Raw genomic sequence first — 19358 nt, 5'->3', positions numbered from 1 at the left:
AATTTGTATTATTTGATGAAATAAAAATGAAAAATAGCAAGATACAGTTGATCCTCAATTCGAGAGGAGGATCAATCTCTCTCAAATCTCTAGACGCCGCTAGAGCCCAAAGAAAATCTAAACCAATAATATCTCAAATTTCACCTAAATTCAAGATGTCCTAACCCTAGGAAAACAAACTATTTAATGCATACAAATCAAAAGGAAATCTCTAAACAGTCCCTACATTCAAATTTCCCTCCCAACTCCTAAAAAAACTTTCCAAATCTACTCGGACGCCTTCTACGGCTGGATCGACGTACAGGTGAGACGGAGAAATCGCGCCTCTGTCTGCATGAACCGGTCCATATGGGACCGATTGGACCGGTCTAACAGAACCCTCCATATCACTTCTCTTGGATATTTATCATATTATTTCTCTAAATCAATAAATATCATAAGTAGATCCTACTTATTCTCTCTATATTTCTCCATTAAACCTCTCAATAAATATATGGCTTCCATAGTAGACCTACCCGACATGAATCCAAATTGATTTTGAGAAACATTAGTATCACGCCGCAACCTACTCTCCATAACTCGCTCCCATAGTTTTAAAGTATGACACATTAACTTAATTCCTTTATAATTCGTACAATCATGTGCAACACCTTTATTCTTAAAAATATGAATTAACACACTCATTTTTCACTCATCTGACATCTTTTTAGTCTTTAAAACAGTATAAAAAATTTAGTAAGCCAAGAAATTCCTTCATCTCCTAAGCATTTTCAAACCTCTATTGGAATTTCATCATATCCAACAGCTTTTCCACACTTCATTTTCTTTAAAGCCTCTGTAACTTCGATTTTACAAATATGCCAATAAAAATAAAAATCTTTATTTTCATTTAAGGTGCTTAGGTCACTAAAGTCAATCATATTTCACATTATTCATTAAAAAGTTTAGCAAAATATTTCATCCACCTTTGTTGAATATTATATTCTAAGAAAAGTGCTTTTTGATCGTCATCCTTAATACACTTCACTTGAATTAAATCCTTACAACTCCTATCTCTTTGTTTGACTAACTTATACATATATCTTTCTCCCACATTAGTATCTAATCTATTATATAAATCATTAAAATCTAAGACCTTTGCACCGTATATAGCTTTCTTAGATTCCTTAAATACCTCTTTATAGCTTTTCAAATTATCAAAATGTTTATATCTAAACTAATTTTTATAACAAATCTTCTTATTTTTTATTTTTTCTTGCACATTTGAATCATGCCACCAACAATTTTTACTATTAGGGGCTTTTTCCTTTGATTCTTCAAGCACATCTTTTGAAATATTCTTAATATCACTAACCACTTTTTCTCACATAACATTAACATTCTTATACACAAATAAAATCTTACTTTCAAAAATACTTTTTGTTAATATTCTTTAAATGCCTCCATCTCAAAGTCCAAAACTAATAATCGATGTTGGGTACATAAATTTTTACTCAGAATAACTTTACAATCTTTGCAATCTAAACGAACTAATTTTCTTATAAGAAAATAATCAATCTGCATTTTATTATATCTATTTTTATAAGTGATGAGATGCTCGTCTCTTTTTTTTTAATAAGATACTAGCAATTAAAAAATCATATGCTAAAGAAAAATCTAATATGGTCTTACCACCTTCATTTGTCGATCCAAACTCATAGCCATCATGAATGCTTTTAAAATCTACCTCTCTACCAACATGTCCATTTAAATCTCCTCCAATAAACTCTTTCTTCAAGAGGTATCTTTTGTTTTAATTCTTATAAGTCATTCTAAAATTTTAATTTTGAACCCATATTCAAACTTACTTGATGAATATTAGCACTTATAATATTAACAATCTTAGCATCAATAATAATTAGCATCAACAACAATTTTTAAAGTTATAATTCTATGTCCAATTCTATTAATTTTTATAATATTATTCTTCAAACTTTTATTTATAATCACCCCTACACCAATTCTAGTACGACTCTTACCCGAATACCATAGTTTATATCTAAAACTATCAATCTTCTTAGCCTTCTCTCCAACCCATTTAGTTTCCTGAATGCACATAATATTTATCTTCCTATAAATCATATATATTAATTCCATTAATTTTCCTGTAAGGGAACCTATATTTCAAGTTCTTATCCTAATTTTAGTTTCATGGACTAACTTCTTTGCCTACATCCGTCCTTGAAGTGAGAACACTTGCCTATTTAACACTGCACCCAGGCGTCGGTGCAATGGTCCTTGCACATTTATCGTCGTATTCAGGCCATACAACACATCGCTTCCAATGAACGTCCTAACATAAACACAAGTGTTGAAAATCAACGCATCTAATTTAGCAAAAACTATAGAATAATCCATGCAAATAGCTCAAATCATATATGCCAAATTTAGTTAATACATACTACATACTTTCATCCTCATATATTTCTCGGATAGTTAGAAGGGATAAAACAAATTGGGGCATTGATGTTCCACATTCATCTGGGTCACATTCAAATTATTATAAGAACATTAAATAAGTTCAAGAAATCGTTGGTTGTGAACTAACTTGAACCACCTACAACTTGAAACTTGCCAAATTTGAAATAGCCCAAAACCTCAAATCACCCAAAACCGAATCTCAAACAAGTCATCCAACAGTTAGCTCTAATTCAATTCATAGTACTAGGTTATTTAACTAGTCTGAGGGACTCATGAAGTCACTCATTAATTAAAAATAGTCACCTAAAAAAAATCATCAACTTGACTAGAGTATTCATTAGAGGAATTAGCCAATGGTGCTGGCGCTCAATTTGGAACTCATTTAAAGTTCTCTTGACTATTAAATAACTTCCAGTCTAACATATCCGTACATAATAATCTAGCTAAACTGAGATCAATCGATACATTCTCTAGGTAATTCTACTATGTATCCAATTCTATAACTCCAACCTTAATCCTTGCCTATCAATAGAGGACAATAGTTAAATGCGGACATCAAAATCTAATATACTAACATAAATCTTGCTAAAATTTTCCACCAAATTTCTCTCTGAATTATTATGTTGGAGCTTGGTTTGACTTGCCCTTCGAGAATGTGTTCAAACAAGTTCCTAATAGACAATCTACAAGATTTGACTCAACTTCTCTTTCCCCTTTTCACTCTTTGTACTAAATTCATTTCTCTAGTAAAATCTTAGTGTCTTTCTAGAGACAACTTTGGATCCAAAAGCTCCTCTTTCTGCATGTTTGATGTTTGTTTCCATAGGAGGGGCAATTTCAATTCAATCAATCATTGTTCAGTTACTTCTTAAATAAGCATCATTGGTTAAAAATATCAAGAACAACAAAGCTGAAACAGAAAATTACTTTTGTAAGCTGTTTTCCATGTAAGCATCCAAGGAAGAAATGACCCGTGGTAGCTGCCCCAAGACCTAAAAGTTGAGCACCATTTGACGATATATTATTGCAACATGCATATAAAGTATTCAACGCATGTCCAAAATATGCTTGGGATGGCAAATTATTACATACCTGTCCTGTATTCTTAACAGTAGGTGCTTTGGCCAGGAGATTCTTAGGAAGCTTCGTTAGGAGTGCCTGCAAAAGAACACGCAATATTATTTGAAATAACATAATTTATCAATTTCTCAAAGTTAAAGATCTGAATCTATTGTCATGCGCCAAAAATCACAAATAATTGCATCGATCAGGGTTTATTCGCATTAACAAATGACTTTAATGAATAAAAACTCTGTTCACGTGCAGTAAATCCAAGTTCCATTCATGCGTACTCCAATTCAATAAAATAAAATAGTTCAGAACAAGTTTGGGGAGAGGAGGGATGAGCAAGGGCATATCCCATGTCACCATGGTGCGTCACACCAAAGGGATAAGTGATCATGGATGGAGGAAGATAAGGGAGACTGGAAGGTGCAACAAGAGTGAAGCTGACGGAGAAGACATTTCATAGTTGCCACTGGGAAGGTCAGGCAAATTTATGATTTCAAACGAGGTAGTAACAAAGCAAAAGGGAAAAAAGAAGAGAGATACGATGATGATGAGAAAAAAGAGGATGAACAGAAGGGGAAGATGAGACTTAGATGGGGAGCTGACGGCCGATGAAAAAATCAAATTCATTTAATACTCAATCATAATTACTCACCATCCAAATCCTAGGGCCTTATTTATAGTAAAAAGATCTTTAAGATAATTAAATGAAATAAACTAAAATAAAATAAACATAAATCTTATCGAATAGATAACTCCAAACATATCAACAGAAAACTTAATTTGCTTCACTAATGAAGCGTGAAAATGACTACTCAATCTCATGTTGACGATGTTGATCAGAAAGTCCAAGGGTGTCATCAACTCTAGTATCAAAAACTCTCCTTCAGCGAGTTATATTGAAGATCCTCGTCTACAAGATCAAGAGAGATGTGCTGCAGATTGCTAAGTCAACAAAAATCATCTGTTGTCGGATTACTATCGAACTAGAATTGTTGGCAGGAGTGCAAAACTCCACCCGCAGAAATACTTGCAAGAAACCCAGGCGCATCAACAAGGCCTCTATAAGGTAACAGATATCAAAGTAGACGATAGAGTTAACATTCAGTTGGGAAGACAAAACAAGAAAAAATGCAATAAGAACAATCTTTAAAAATAGAATAAGACTTTTCTGGCTCTGGAGGGTCAATTTTAAGTTCAATGTTTCAAGCAGATATGATAAATATAAACTAAAACAAAATTTCCATCATTATTACCCCAAATATTAGAATGAACATATGGCACAATAATAAAATTTTCATCATGCATTACACATTTTTCAATGTTAGCAAATAACTCATGCAAATGAACAACAAATAATGCAACATAATCAAAACAAGATGCATGCAAGGGTAATGATATAATACATGTAAACTTTATATACAAAGAAAGCTGAATAACTATGACAGAAGTTAAGAACTTATGACAAACACCTAAGAAAATTCAAGGAACTACCCAATAATAATAACTATATCTCTCAATTAAAATAAGTATATTACGTTCACGAACTACTTTCTAAAAATGCATTAGGCCAAAGCAATTATTTGATAATATGATCCATCTTCCTTTGGTATCAAAAACATCTCAACACCAAGACTTCTATGAAAAAATTCACTAGGATAAAGTACAAAATTATGCAATTTTAATTCAATGTTCTCCATATGATTCTTCCAATTTTGTGATGGCTAATAACATAGAACCAAATGCAAAATTTTAATTAAATTATATTGCATATGTGAAATCCAAATGGATCAAAGTTTCAGGATAAGAAAAGATCGATAAACTAACAACTCTGGTAAGTAAGAGGAGATCAAGTTCAAGGTTGGATTTAGTTTCAGCCTCAATTTGGAGCAATTTTTTTATCAACGAGAAAATTTCATGTGTGAACTTAAATATTTCCATAAGTGCACATCAAGGCTCGTCATAGAATCAAGTTAAGATTCAAGTGCATGTTCAATTGTCAAATCATCAATTGAACATGCACTTGAATCATACCTAGTGCATTTATGTTTGCTTTGCCTTTCAACATTAATCCAATCATATTTGTATCTTGAGGTTTGCTATCTTAAAGAGTCGTGTCGAGGCCTCAGTGTCTCATATATTGCCATAAGTGCATATATGTTTGCTTCTACTCATGTGTTTTAGATAGAGTTTGTTCAAGCCTGTATACTTGTATAACAATCTCTGTTTTTTTGTTGTTCTTTAGCTCAAGAAAAGGACCAATTATGGGAGAAATTATTATGTGTGGAGTCCGGTCGGCATCCGTACTCCAATCAAAATGGGCAGTGATGTGGCCTATTTTGATTTGTGTCCGAACTCAGCTTTCGTCCGGTGCGGAGTGCGTCCGGACTCCGCACGTAATAATTTCTCCAATTATGGGATGTGTCTTAGCCCAGGGAAATGTTCATGCGGGTTGATCCTAAGCCCTAAAAGGATCATTTGCGGGTTGGTCTTAAGCCCAAGAAAAAAATTGATTGCCTATTGACCACAAAGAAATAAAAGAGCTTATAAAGCTTATTGATTTTCATAGTTGGCATAGATGGTTACTGAAATTCCCAAAGGAAAGCTTGGTGAGTAGAAGTCAGTGTTTGGAAAAGCCAAACCACTATAAATTTGTGTTGTATTATTGTGATTCTCTCCCTCTCTCTCTTAACCTAACAACTCAGTCATCCATACCTTATTCAAAATTGTCATTCAAACAACCCCCTCACGCACCCTTATGACTTCCCACTTGAGTGTACCCCGAAACCAACAAGTGGCATTAGAGCCAAACACTTTGTATGGGATAACATCCTAGAGAAGAGCCATGACACATCCCATTCACATAGAACACAATCTTTGTGAGGATCTACCATCATACTTCCCACTGTATTTCAAAGGTTTAAATGATAATTACCAAAAAAATAAAAAATAAAAATTATTTATTTTTGTGATATTAATATTGAATTGTGAGAAGTGGTGGTTAATGAGTACAAGATTCCATTAAAGATGGTTGATACTAAGATGGCACCTAAACCTTTCATTGATCTTTGACAAGATGAAATGCACATGACCAAGCTTAACACCAAGGCTTTTAGCCATATCACTACAGATTGGCTACTAATGAGTTCAACCACATGAAATCTAAAAATTGCTAATAAAATCTGGAGAAAACTTGAAGCCATCTATAAGAAAACAAAGCAAGTTAAGGAGTTTGAAATAAACATGTGAGTATAATACTATGATCCTTCAAAAATGTTATTGAATAAGTCAATCAAGGAGGTGTTTACTCATTTTATATACTTTACTAACAGACTAATGTCTACTTTAAGGAGATGTTTGCTCATCTTTTACCAACATGCAAATGAGCAAGGAATGAGACGATAGAGTATCGCATTGTTTCTTGGGACACATGATCATTTACCATAAACATGAGCATTTGCTACAATACTTCTGCAGCAACAAGACCACGTCTTAGTTCCACACTGACTTAGAGCTTCTGTTTGGTGATAGTTGGAACTTAAGAACTTGGTTTTTGAACTTTTTTAAGTTTTTTTGATGGACTTTTACCTGGATTGCTATGTAGGTATAGATGTTACTCTGCTAGGCTAAGATGATGTATAATTAACTCTTTTGTACTGTTATGATATGGTCAGAACAGCTTTGGCAGATTATACAGCATTGATTAGCTGATTTATACCAAGTTTTTTAGATTGTAGAAATTATACAAATGAATGAAATGTTTAATTTTTATCATTTGTTGTGTGTGTGTATCTTATGTATGTATGTATATCTTATGGTTAGTGCTTTGTCTTGTATTATGTCGTATTATTTAATATGAATGCAAAGTGGAGGTCCTTAATATGTATATTGGTTTTCAGAAAAACTTACTAGAAAGAAAAATATGAGTTTGTTAATATGGGGATGGCCAAATTGAGGTTCTTCTTGTCATAACACTCTAGCTCAACGTTATAAAAAAGTTAAAAAATTAAAATAAAAAAAAAATATTAAAAAAAAAAAAACTAGCTCAACGTGGCCCACCACAATATAGAGAGGTTGCATGGCGTAGGAACGTTTCAGTGCTTATGCTGATGACATTAATACAAGTTTTTTTAAGAAGAACCTACGGGCAAATACGATGAAGATATAAGAGTGCAAAAGGTGCTCAAAGGCATAACAAACGAAGTGGTGGGATAGGAGATGTATGAAGGTCAGTCAGCACTAAGAGCACATGGGTTTATTATGAAAAAGAAGGGTATTTTTTAGGAAAATGTTTGAAAATCTTAAATAAAATGATTATAACAAATTCTCAAAATATGATAAATTATGTAAAAGGCAATTAGATGTCCCAAGGCAATTTAATTAAATTATCAATGTTTTGGATAGTCATAAATAAATAAATATGATGATAATGAACATAAAATGATTATAATAAAATAGAATGAGTATTTATTACTCTTTCAAATAAAATATGACAAATAATTCCAACGTACTTTTCAGTGTGGTCATCATATAATGGTAAACATACGATGATCTATTTCACTGAATATTCAAATCTTCCCTTCTTGAACTAATGTTTCCTCGACATTACCTTAAAGCAAGAAAAAGAGCTTCTACCTCATGTCAAACTCCTTCCTCAATAGTCTCGAACTCTTGATATGTGCTCCAATAAGCTTTTATACTCTGCATATATCATTTGAGCTGCAATAAGATTCTCCTGATGTGTAGGTATAGTAAATATTTAATGTAGCATTAGTACTCTTCATTCTTGAGCACCTCAAGCCAAAGATTCTCCATCTCCTTTTCCAACCAAGCTTCCCTAATACTTACTTAACATGCATTACTTGAAAACCAGCATATGTGCTACAATAACTTAGTGCATTGACCACTACATTGGCTCTCTCTAGCTGTTACTAAACGTCCATTTACTAGTCCTTTTCTAGATAAAAGTCCCAACGCATCATTGGCGTCGATAAGAATAAAGTCCAGGACCTCAATGTTGATGACAATGGTATATCAAATCATAGAGCTAAAGAAGGTGAAGGATGTGTTTAGTTTGGGGAGGAAGGGTTAAGGTAAGGTAGGAGTCATAAAATGGGAATTGCAATGGTTATCTTACGAGCAATAAGTTGTAATTTTTACATGAATTAGAAAGATCATAGACGTCCGAAATCCATAGTTTTTGAAGAAATTTATTACTCTGATGTTGAAATAGAGGCCATTAGGTTACAAAGACCAACAAATCTAATGTGAGCTCACAAGCATTCATGGAAGGCAAACTTGGATAAGGTCCCAAGATTTCCCTTGAACAATTTAGAAGACCAATCAAAGTTTATTTTAAATTAGGAGATCAAAATTTTCCATGAGAGTCAGCCCTTATAATTAATTATAGCTCAAGACATGATGCTTAATAATACAGCTAGTTGGATAGATAGTATAGGTTTAAGATATCAATGAGCAATGGAAGACTTCTTCTTGAGGCTTGGCACTCTCGAAGCCTGTCCCTAACTATAAAGGTTAATGACTTAAAATAGGTATATTGAATGCCTCAAGAGAGGGAACTTGAGATAATCAAGTTAATTCATTTAAAAGTGTCATCATAGGTATAAGATAAGGATATATTCACCTCTGCAAGATAGGAAATAGGTTTTAAGGGGTAGAGGGTTATCGCCCAAAGTGCAAAGTGACCCAAACTCAAGTTTCCATCTCATAGGAGGGATCGACTATTCTTGGATAGATGAATATATAATTTAGTTGAGATGACCAAGGACGTATGAGAGTTGAGTATACTAGGGAAAACCTTATCAAGAGAAACTCAACAGTGAGTATGCAAGAAGGAATGGAACACCCTCTCAAAGGCACAGGATAGTCCAAAGGGGCTTGCTGACTCATAAATTAGAGATATAGACATAAGAAAGGTCTTGAGCACCGATAAAGGGTTTTCTCTTAATAAAGCAACCACAACAACAATAAACTTTTATCCCACTACGTGGGATCGACAACATGAATCATTTTTCTCCATTGTATTCTATTAAGAGTCAAATTCTCATTTAAATCTAATATATATATATATATCATTTCTTTTTATGTCAATATCTATCTTTCTAAACATGAGCAAAATCTAATACATCTACTCTCCTAAGAGGGTCATCGGAAGGCCAAAGATTTATGTGGCCAAACCATCTAAGGCGACTGTCTAATCTTACCTACCATCAAAGCTACTACAACATTTTCATGTATATACTTGTTTCACATTCTATCTCTAAATGCAAAGCCACTCATCCACTTAAGCATCCTCAACTCTACAACACTTAACTTAAATTTAGGATACAGTGGAGAAAAATGACCAACGTTCTGTGCCATAAATCATCGCAGGTCTCACCATCTTATAATATTTTCCCTTAAGTTTGAGGGGTACTTTTCTATCACACAATAGGACGATGCATTCCTCCACTTCAACCACCCGACATGAATTCTACTAATAATATCCCCATCTATTTCCCAATCGCTTTGAACAATAGACTTGATATATATATAAAACATGTACTCTTTTTAATGACTTAATCACCCAATATCATAATCTCACCACTAGATCTATTACTACTAAAATTACACTCCATGTACTCAATTTTAGATCTACTCAAACAAAAACTTTAGACTCAAAGGTTAACCTCCATAATTCAAGTTTTTCATCAACTCCCTTTCTAGTCTTATTAACAAAAAGAATATCATTAACAAAAAGCACATACCAAGGTACATCCTCTTGCAAATGTCTTGTAAGAACATTCATGAGTAAAGTAAAAATATATGGGCTTAATGTTGATCCTTGATGCAAACCAACTGAAAAGAAAATACTTGGTCAAACCCCATTATGTTTGAAAACAAGTAACAACTCTTGTAACATATCCTTGATGACTTGACTATAAACATTATTAACTCATTTCTTTTCTAGAACTTTCCAGAGCACATCTCTTAGAACTTTATCATATGCTTTCTCTATAAATATCATATGTAAATCCTCCTTACTCTCTCTATAGTTCTCCATCAAACCTCTCAACAAATGTATAGTTTCCATAGTAGACCTACCCAACATGAATCCAAACTGATTTGGATTTGGAGAAACATTAGCATCACATCACAACCTATGCTCAATTACACTCTTCCATAATTTTAATGTATATCACATTAACTTAATTCCTTCATAATTCACAAACTCTTGTGCATTATCTTTTATTTTTAAAAATAGTAACCAACACACTCATTCCCCACTCATCTAGCATCTTTTTAGTCATTAAAACAATATTAAAGAAATTTCATAAGCCACGAAATTCCTTGATCTCCTAAGTATTTTCACATATTTATTGGAAAATCATCAGGTCTTACTGCTTTTCCACACTTCATTTTCTTTAAAGTCCCTCCAACTTCGATTTTATTAACATAACGATAAAAACAATTTTTTTTTATTTTCCTCCTAATAAAGGAAAGAATAAATCAAAAGACCCTCTGACCTTAAAGAGGAGACTTCGTGAGAAGGAATGAAGGCATCGAGTAAGTTTTACAAGAGTGTGATCAATAAGTTCTCAACTTTAAGGCTAGAGACATGACTCTATGTCCTTGAAAGTTGATTTATAGTTAATCATTGGTCTCAAACAAATGGTTCAGTCTCGTTGGGGGGCGAATGAGTGATTTATACAAAAACAATAAGCTTGTTGTATGATTCCTCAAAGGGAAAAAAAGAGTGGTTCATGTACTGGGGTGGAAGAGTGTGGACAAAAAAAAAGCATCAAAGTTCTCAACCTCTTGGCCTCTCACTTTGCATTCTAACGAAATTTCGTCAACAGCAAATCACAAACCATGTGAAGATCTCATACATAAGACAATGTATTTACATTGGAAAACAGATCTATTTTATAGGCTTAATAATGCATCCATGCAATATTACAAAATATTTAAAAGAAGCCCCAATGGCCTCTACATCAGCTTATTGGTAATATAATGTGAAAACACTATAAGGACATATTCTGTTAAGGAAGCTTCTAAGAGTGTACCAACTAGCTTGAAGATGTAAAAGCAAAATGTCAGTGAAGCCCATGACCAGCAGATTACTCGTTGGTATATCTAACTAATATCATACCCTTTTTCTTCGAAATCATCAACATCACAATGCTTAATCGGAAAAAAAAAAAAAAAACGTTTTTCGGCCTTCTTCCTTTTTTAATAAACAAATGAAAACCCTAACTCCGTAATTGAACAACAAAAGAAAAGTTTCCACTCCGTTGTAATTCAATTGATAATATTTCGTCTACGAGAACAAATATTCAAAAAGGAGCTTCCGTTTAATGGTCCAATTTTCATTATGAGACGGGGGTTTAGACTAATTACGTATGGCAACTAGAACAGTTGAATGTAATTGAGCCATGAAGAGGACTGAGGTAATGGGGATAAAAGGGTTTGTAATTTGGTACCTGTGAAGGGGAGGATTCTTGCATCAGGTGTAGGAGATTGGAAGTAGACTGAACTGCCTGGCAGATCTGATCCTCCACCGTTGCCTTCGCGCTTCCTTCCAGGCTCACACTGCCGACGCTCTTAGCCATATCTCTCGCCCTCCCGCGTATCTCCGTCGCTCCGTGCATACACAGTCATTTCCCTGAGTTCATGTTTATTTCAGCGGATGAAAATAAAATTAAGGATTTACATATCATTTTATCTCATACTATTTACCTATAATATCTAAAAATTTAATATTATATGATTATCACTCATAAAAGAAATATAGATGCAAAAAATAAAATACTAAAATTTATAGGGTGGTAAGAATTAAATATATGAGTGATATATTTGATATTAAAATTTTAAATAAATGGTAGAAATGTAATTTTAAAAATTTAGATGTTAGCTTGGAAGGGGGAAGGCGTCGAATGGTTTCATGACATGTAATGGAGAAAAATAAATTGTGATGGGAGACTATTAGGAGAAGGCATCAATAGGATCAATGATTTGTGAAGAAAAAAGGGGTTTATGATAGGAACTCGGTAGGGGGAAGCCCTATATAGGATTAGCAATGCATTACAATGAAGAGGGTTTCATTATGGGACCTCGATGGAAGAAGGCTTCAATAGGACCAATGACATGAAATAAAGAGAGAGGTTCTCAATGTTAGCTACTGGGAGAAGCCATTAATAGGATTAAAAGCTTATGAAGTAGAAAATGGTTTTTTAAAGGACAATGCACTTTGCATAATTGCATTTAAACATGTTCAAGTAAACGTTTGAGCCCCCTATTTCAAATCGGGTTCAAATGGTTCCAACCGATATTCAATTTTGGATATGGATTCAAATATGTTCAAACTCATTTCCGATGTTTCGACTTCAAAAATCATTTTGCAAAATAGAAGTTGTTATCTTTTTTTATAGGTAATTTCAATTGAAAAGTTTTTTTGGACAGATTTATCCAATAAAATATATATAATAGGGATATTTCTCTAATCACATGAATTATGAATCATATAAAGTCGAACTTCTCCTTATAAATATCACAATCAATTTATTTAAATTAAAATACAATTAGAAATTTGGCATGTTTTTTTTATATTATTATAAATAAAATTAATTTGATTATATATATATATATGAAGTAAGATATTTTGAACCAGGATTTCAATTGCATTCAAATCATAGACTTGTGTTGCTCAAACACTCATGCAATGCTTCTAGTACACCATTCCCAACCTCAAATAGTATGCTGGAATCTTAGTTCAAACTCTCATGAGACCAACAACGTTCAAACCCTCCCACGATAAGTTTGGAGCAAACATCAACCGACATGTGGTATGTTTAAAAGAAGAAGAGTTCATGATAAGAGTTGTTAGGGGCATGCATTGGAAAAATCATTGTCTGGACAGGGTACCGAGTGGTACCGCGGTCGGTACCCAGTAACGTGGCGCTTTTGTATTAGTCTATGCACATGTTCGGTATCCGGACTCAATAATTACTCCATGCATTGAGGGAAAAAAATCAACAAATGCAAATTGCAGAGGAGCCGCAAGGACAAGTACTTTCTCCTCCGAAATCGATAGTGATGGAAAGCCATGAAATGAGGTGGGTTTCAGATCAGGAAACCTCACATCAAGGGAAGAACCAAAGAGAGCATCTAGGAAGGAGCAAGATTTGATCAGTCTATCCAAAAAGCCAAGATAGACTAATCGATTCAACACCATTCCTGCCTAAGCGCTAGAGGTGGACTAATCGAAAGAAACTATAAGGCAAAAAGCACCACAAAAAGGAAAGAGGGATATAAGAAACTTTCCTGAGCATGTAACCAGCGAGGCAGTGGTGCTAGCACCGCCGAGAAGGTGCTAGGGAAAAACCCTAACAGAGGGAAAGCACGAGGGAAGAAAACGGGGAGTACTCACATCGGTGGTTTGATATAGCTGTCTTACTATTTTCTAAAGTAACTTTAAGGTACAAAAATTTTTGAATTAAAAATTTTTGTAATAGAAAGCTGATTTACAAAACAGTAAAAAAAATGTTCCAAATAAAATTAAACACTTCATTTGAGACAATTTTCTTATGACTTTCTAAAGAAACTTTTTAGTATAAAATCTTTGAACAAGAAATTTTTATATTTAAAATTTGCTTTAAAAAGCCGTAACAAAGTTGTACCAAAAAAGCCTAAGATAACAAGGTTGACACCAATTTTATCTATAACTCGTTTTATTTGACATATTACAACTTATCATCATACATAATTAAAAAAACAACACACATCAATGGATAGCATTATCCAATGGAATATTAAAGTTGTCGATGTAAAGATCTAACCAAAAAAAAAGGTTCAAAGGCTGATGGAAGGCTTGTGAGATTTGAGAAAATAATGCCACAAAAAACAATACAAAATTTCGCTATATAATTCAAGAAAATAACGCCTTCTAAATACAAAAATATTGGGATAGTTATAACTTACAAATAATTAAAAAACATTTCATATTTATTTTCATGATATTCCTAGATAATATATACCTGTAATTTTAAATAAAATTAGTGTGTTTGGAAAGCTCTAATGTGTTACATAATTAACAAAATTAATATTTATTGATTGTTAGGCATGTGAGAGAGTGAGTCGCCAATCGGTCCCAACTAGAGCTGCACCCCGCTGGTCCCGTGTCGGGTCGGGTCAACCCAGCAACCCGCCGGGTCAGGTTCGGGTTTTGATTTCCAACCCGTTTATCTACCCGGGTCGGGTTAGGGTCGACCCATTTGCAACCGGGTCAGTTCGGGTTCGACCTGAACCCAGCCCGTGATCCGAAATTGACACCCCTAGTCCCAACTTTCCCTTAAGCTTTTAAAATATCAAATAATTGGCCTTTATCCATAATTGGTTTAGATTTTTTGTTTAAAACTAATTAATTTATTTCACCACTGTGTATTTGACTCAAATATCAACACTTTTGATCACATTTCCTAACTAATAATGATGTTAGTTGTGATGACTTTTCTATAACTAAGTGTTTCATACATTTGTAAGTTGTAACTACCAATAGTCTTAGTTGTCTTACATAATAGTTGAACAAGAATTATGATTGATAACTCTTATAAATCTTTGCTTTTTACTTATCATAATTAAACTTGATAAAGGAGGGAAAAAAAGGAGAGAGATTGATGATATAAATAAAGAGTTCTAACACCTTATGAGTTTTATCTCACATCAATTAAATAAAAAATATATTAATTTTGAAATAAAAGTAGTTGATTTTCACTTACATTAATACATTTTTTAATTAAAAATAGGTCTTAAATTTAGTAGATAAAATTGGTGGAAGTTATTGCAAATATCTTAAATTTGAATTTCATTTACAATAATTTATGCTTTTGACACATATCATTTAAAAAATTATGTATATTATTTTATGATGTCATTTAGAAAAAAAAAAAAAGGAGAAGAAAAAGTTGAAGCATTAAAGACTAAATGCTTAGCTGGTTCCAAAAGTCAATATGTAACGATTGCTATAATAAATACTAATTCAAGAAGTGGTAGAATTCAATGAACATTTTTCAGCCGACATAGAGTAATTAAAATTCACCTCATATCTTCAATGTATTTTGGCATAATGTTTTTCCTAGTTCGCCTAAAGAAAGATTCTTCAGTAGATAATGAGTAGGGGTGTTAATTATTGACACGACCATACAATCCGATTCGAACCCAAACCCAAAAATTTGGGTTATGATTGACTCGTAAAACAAACGGGTTGGATTCGTGTTTCAATTTTTGACGAGTATTTGGGTCAACCCGTTAACCCAAAATTGACTCGGTTACCAAGTGCCAACCGGCCTTGCGTAGTCGCATCCGCCATTCCACTGCGGCACTTAGCCCAGTACTCTCGCGTCGAACCGCGGAGCCACACTGATCGTCATCGCCCCACATTCTCGCCCTAGCCCTTGCCACCTCGTGGTTGCATTTTTGCCGCCCAGTCGGGCTAGTCGCCAGTCTCACTCTAGCTCTCATGTCGAACCGCAGAGCCGCGCCACGCTCAAAGCCAGCTCGAAGGCACGCCGCAAAAAGCTAAAGCTCACGCAGGTGCACAGCTCTCACCCTCGCTCAAACCGCGCTCAAATCCTGATCTCCATATCTCATTCTCGGGCTCGCGGGTGATGTCGGGTCAACCCGATAACCCGCACAGGTCTATCGGGTCCGGGTTGACAAACCTGACTCGTTTGTAAAACTGTGTAGAATTAGTGTCAACCCGTTTATGGCCGGATCAAGTCTGATTCAACCCGAATCCGACTCGTTGACCTGAAATGACACACTTAATAATGAGTTGTCTATAGCTAACCGAATGAATAAAGCTGACATTATTTGTTGTGCTTTGATCAGGGTGCTCTAGTCTTAGATAATTAATGAAATGACTGTTTTTTATTTTTTTTTTTACATTTAGGTCTATTAAAGTGAACCCATACATATATAAATTATACACAATATTGATAATAAAACTCCTAACCTACGTACCAATGCTGCGTATACTGTTACGCTTACAGAAAAAAAAATCATGATTTAACGCATCGGGCCGGGGTAGAGAACTCAATAGCTGCTTCTATATATAATTTAGTGTTGAACCTCAGAAGAGTTGACTGAGGGCCGGGCTTCCACTAGAATTTCTTTTCCTAGAATCAAGCAGTACATCAACTGAAACAAGCTGCTGATAATTCCAAAAAAAAAAAAAATCTTCGATAGGAATAGGATGCTCATTATGATTCTTTCAGTCTATGCGCTTTTATGAATTTTTTGGCCAGGTTAGCTATTCTCAACCGATAAATTAAATAGTCATACCAATATCCACGTCCTTTACTATCTGCACATTCAAAACACAACTTTTTTCAACAGTAATTAATATCCAGAAAGAAATGAAAGTCTACAAATTTGACTTGTTATTAAGAACTACTAAAATTATACAAGTACCATATACTCCATTCAATATTATTAAGATTTTGTTTGGAACGTATTTTTTACTTATTGTTAAAATAATTTTTTAGTAAAAAATTTTATTTATACTAAAAAATTCCTTTAAAAAATAATAAATAATTAAACAGTTCCAAACAAAACCTAAAATGTTATAATTCTCAAGCCAGTGACCTCATATCACAAAAAAATCGAATCATTTTCAAATCACAAGCTAGAACTATAGAACGTACGTTATTACTTAACAAAAATCAAGATACCAACTCCTTAATTAATTATCATAAAAAACGTTTGAAAATACACTGAAACTACTATAATATATATATATATTTCAAATCATTAATTAACAATATTTTAAAAATACTGCACTGCTCTAAGCTCACATGGAAAACAAGGCGACTGTCTCCACGAATCTCCATGCATCCTCACCATTTTCAACGCCTTCTCCTTGGTCGACGATTGCCCGTCATCGACATGAATCAAGCCCAACAGCTTCTTCACCGCTCCACAAACCATCATTTCGTCAACCACTTTCTTCGTCGGCAAAAAACTACAAACTAACCACAGCACTTTAACCGCCAGCTTCGTCTCCGCGTCGAACTCTCTCGCTATTTTGCTCGAAACCGCTGCAACTCCCAACCCGTGATCTGCAAAGACCCTTCTCCCCTCCGCGCACTCGCACAATCTTTTCAGAAGCAACAGCGTTCTCTCCCCTTTGTGTCTTCCCGCATCCGGAAGCAACTCGATCAGCACGCAAACCGCTCCGGCTTCGATAGCGCTTAGACGATTAGGTTTGGAATTTGCCAAAGCGGTTAAGAGGAGATCAAGGGAAGATGAGCTAAGCCGAGTGGAAATATCGTCGGAGAGGAGATCGAGAAGAGATTTGAAGGCGTCGAAACCGTTGTGATGGAGCTGGTCGGTGAAAGAAGGATTGACTGTTGACATTCTTTGTAGGATGGTTATGGCATCGAGTCTTGCTTCTGCGCTGCCGCGCTGGAGAATGACAAGTATGGAGTTGATGATGTCTTTATTTGAAAGAAGCTCGATGGATTCGTCGTCGTAGTCGAAAGGAAGGGCGTTGAGAAGTCCGAGCGCTTCCTCGCAAGCTCGGAAGGCGGTGTAATCGGAGGAGTGGTCGATGATTATGCGGCGGAGAGCTTCGACGCCGCCGGAGGCGATGAAGAGGGAGTGGTTTTGGGTGGTGAAGGAGCGGAGTTGTTTCAGGGAGTTGGCTTTGAAAGGGGAGGATTTGATGGAAGAAAATATGGAGGTAAGTTGGAGGTGTTGGGATGAGGAAGCTGGGGAAGAAGGGGAGGGATATTGATGTTGGGCGCGCCATGAGAGGATGAGGTTTTTGAGTGTGTGGTTGGGGATCAGGTCGAAGGAGGAGAGGAGTTGCATGGTGGCCGGACAGGTGGTTTTTTTGTAGGTAAAAAGCCATTTTTCGATGCTGCGGCGTTCGTAGGAGATGCCGGTGGAGACGGTGACTGGGTTTTCCATTAGTTCTAAGGAGATGGGGCATCTGAACATCGATGGGAACTCAGGGTCCGTAGTCATATTCTTCTTCTTCTTCTTCTTCTTCTTCTTCTTCTTCTAATATTGGATTTTACTAGTTTTTGAACGTGGAAGAGGGGTTGGCTGGATTAGCAGAGAAGGGAAATAAGTCATCTGTATATAATAAAGCAGGGAAAAGAGAGGATCTCCTGATATAATAACATCAGGATCATAAATATTTTCAAATCTACCTAATCTAAATATAAAAGTAAAAGGAAAAATGATTAGGAGTTAATTATGAGGTCGACAGTAGTATAAATTTTTTTTTTGTGATGAACATCAAAGAGCAAATGGTAATAAAAATAATGTTAGCATGTGATGTATTATTGAATCACCATAGCGCTAACACCAAAACTAATAGTTTAGTCAAAATTTTAAGTTAAGTCCACATGCAATTAATAAAAATAATAATGATATTTTACATGGATAATTTTGCATTAAGGTATGATTTGTCTTAAAAGTTTTTAGATTTTCTTAAAGATTTTTAATATATAAATAATTAATATTTCATAAATTTTAAAATAAATTCAATGATATTTAACTTTGTTTGATTTTTTTCTCTAACATATTTAAAAAGTGCAATTATTTATATCAATGTTTTGACATAATGTTTGAAAATTTGAAGGCCTAAAATATTAATTAAAATTAATAGAATAAAAATATAGTGTATTGATTAGAAGTGTAACAGAGTCAAGTCAACTCGAACTCGACATATTAACGAGTGCGAGCTTGAATTTGATCTTGATGAGACTCGACTCGTTGGCTCATGAGTTTGCTCGGTTAGGTAAATATTTATGAGCATAAAA

The 19358-nt window shown here is 34.4% G+C and overlaps 2 protein-coding genes across 7 annotated transcripts in view; both read right to left on the bottom strand.

The window, feature by feature from the left end:
• The window catches only part of LOC110114241 (tobamovirus multiplication protein 2B), a 30437-nt gene extending 18220 nt beyond the window's left edge, over window positions 1-12217 (bottom strand). For all 6 annotated transcript variants that reach the window (XM_028694478.1, XM_028694477.1, XM_020847055.2 and 3 more), the window contains exons 1-3: window positions 12012-12217; window positions 3553-3618; window positions 3388-3452 (exon numbers count right to left, since the gene is read on the bottom strand). In XM_028694478.1, the coding sequence (XP_028550311.1) occupies window positions 3388-3452; window positions 3553-3618; window positions 12012-12179 (299 nt within the window). In that variant the 5' untranslated portion in view covers window positions 12180-12217. The remainder of the gene's footprint in view (window positions 1-3387; window positions 3453-3552; window positions 3619-12011) is intronic.
• A 5022-nt stretch (window positions 12218-17239) lies between these two features.
• On the bottom strand, window positions 17240-18652 carry LOC110114253 (E3 ubiquitin-protein ligase PUB23). Its single transcript, XM_020847070.2, has one exon. It carries the CDS (start codon window positions 18553-18555, stop codon window positions 17353-17355), a length of 1203 nt encoding a protein of 400 aa, XP_020702729.1. The 5' UTR covers window positions 18556-18652; the 3' UTR covers window positions 17240-17352.
• Window positions 18653-19358: the final 706 nt, after the last annotated feature.

This window comes from Dendrobium catenatum, unplaced genomic scaffold (genome assembly GCF_001605985.2).
Source record: "Dendrobium catenatum unplaced genomic scaffold, ASM160598v2 fragScaff_scaffold_490, whole genome shotgun sequence".
Classification (NCBI taxonomy): domain Eukaryota; kingdom Viridiplantae; phylum Streptophyta; class Magnoliopsida; order Asparagales; family Orchidaceae; genus Dendrobium; species Dendrobium catenatum.
This window is presented reverse-complemented; position numbering and strand designations above follow the sequence as displayed.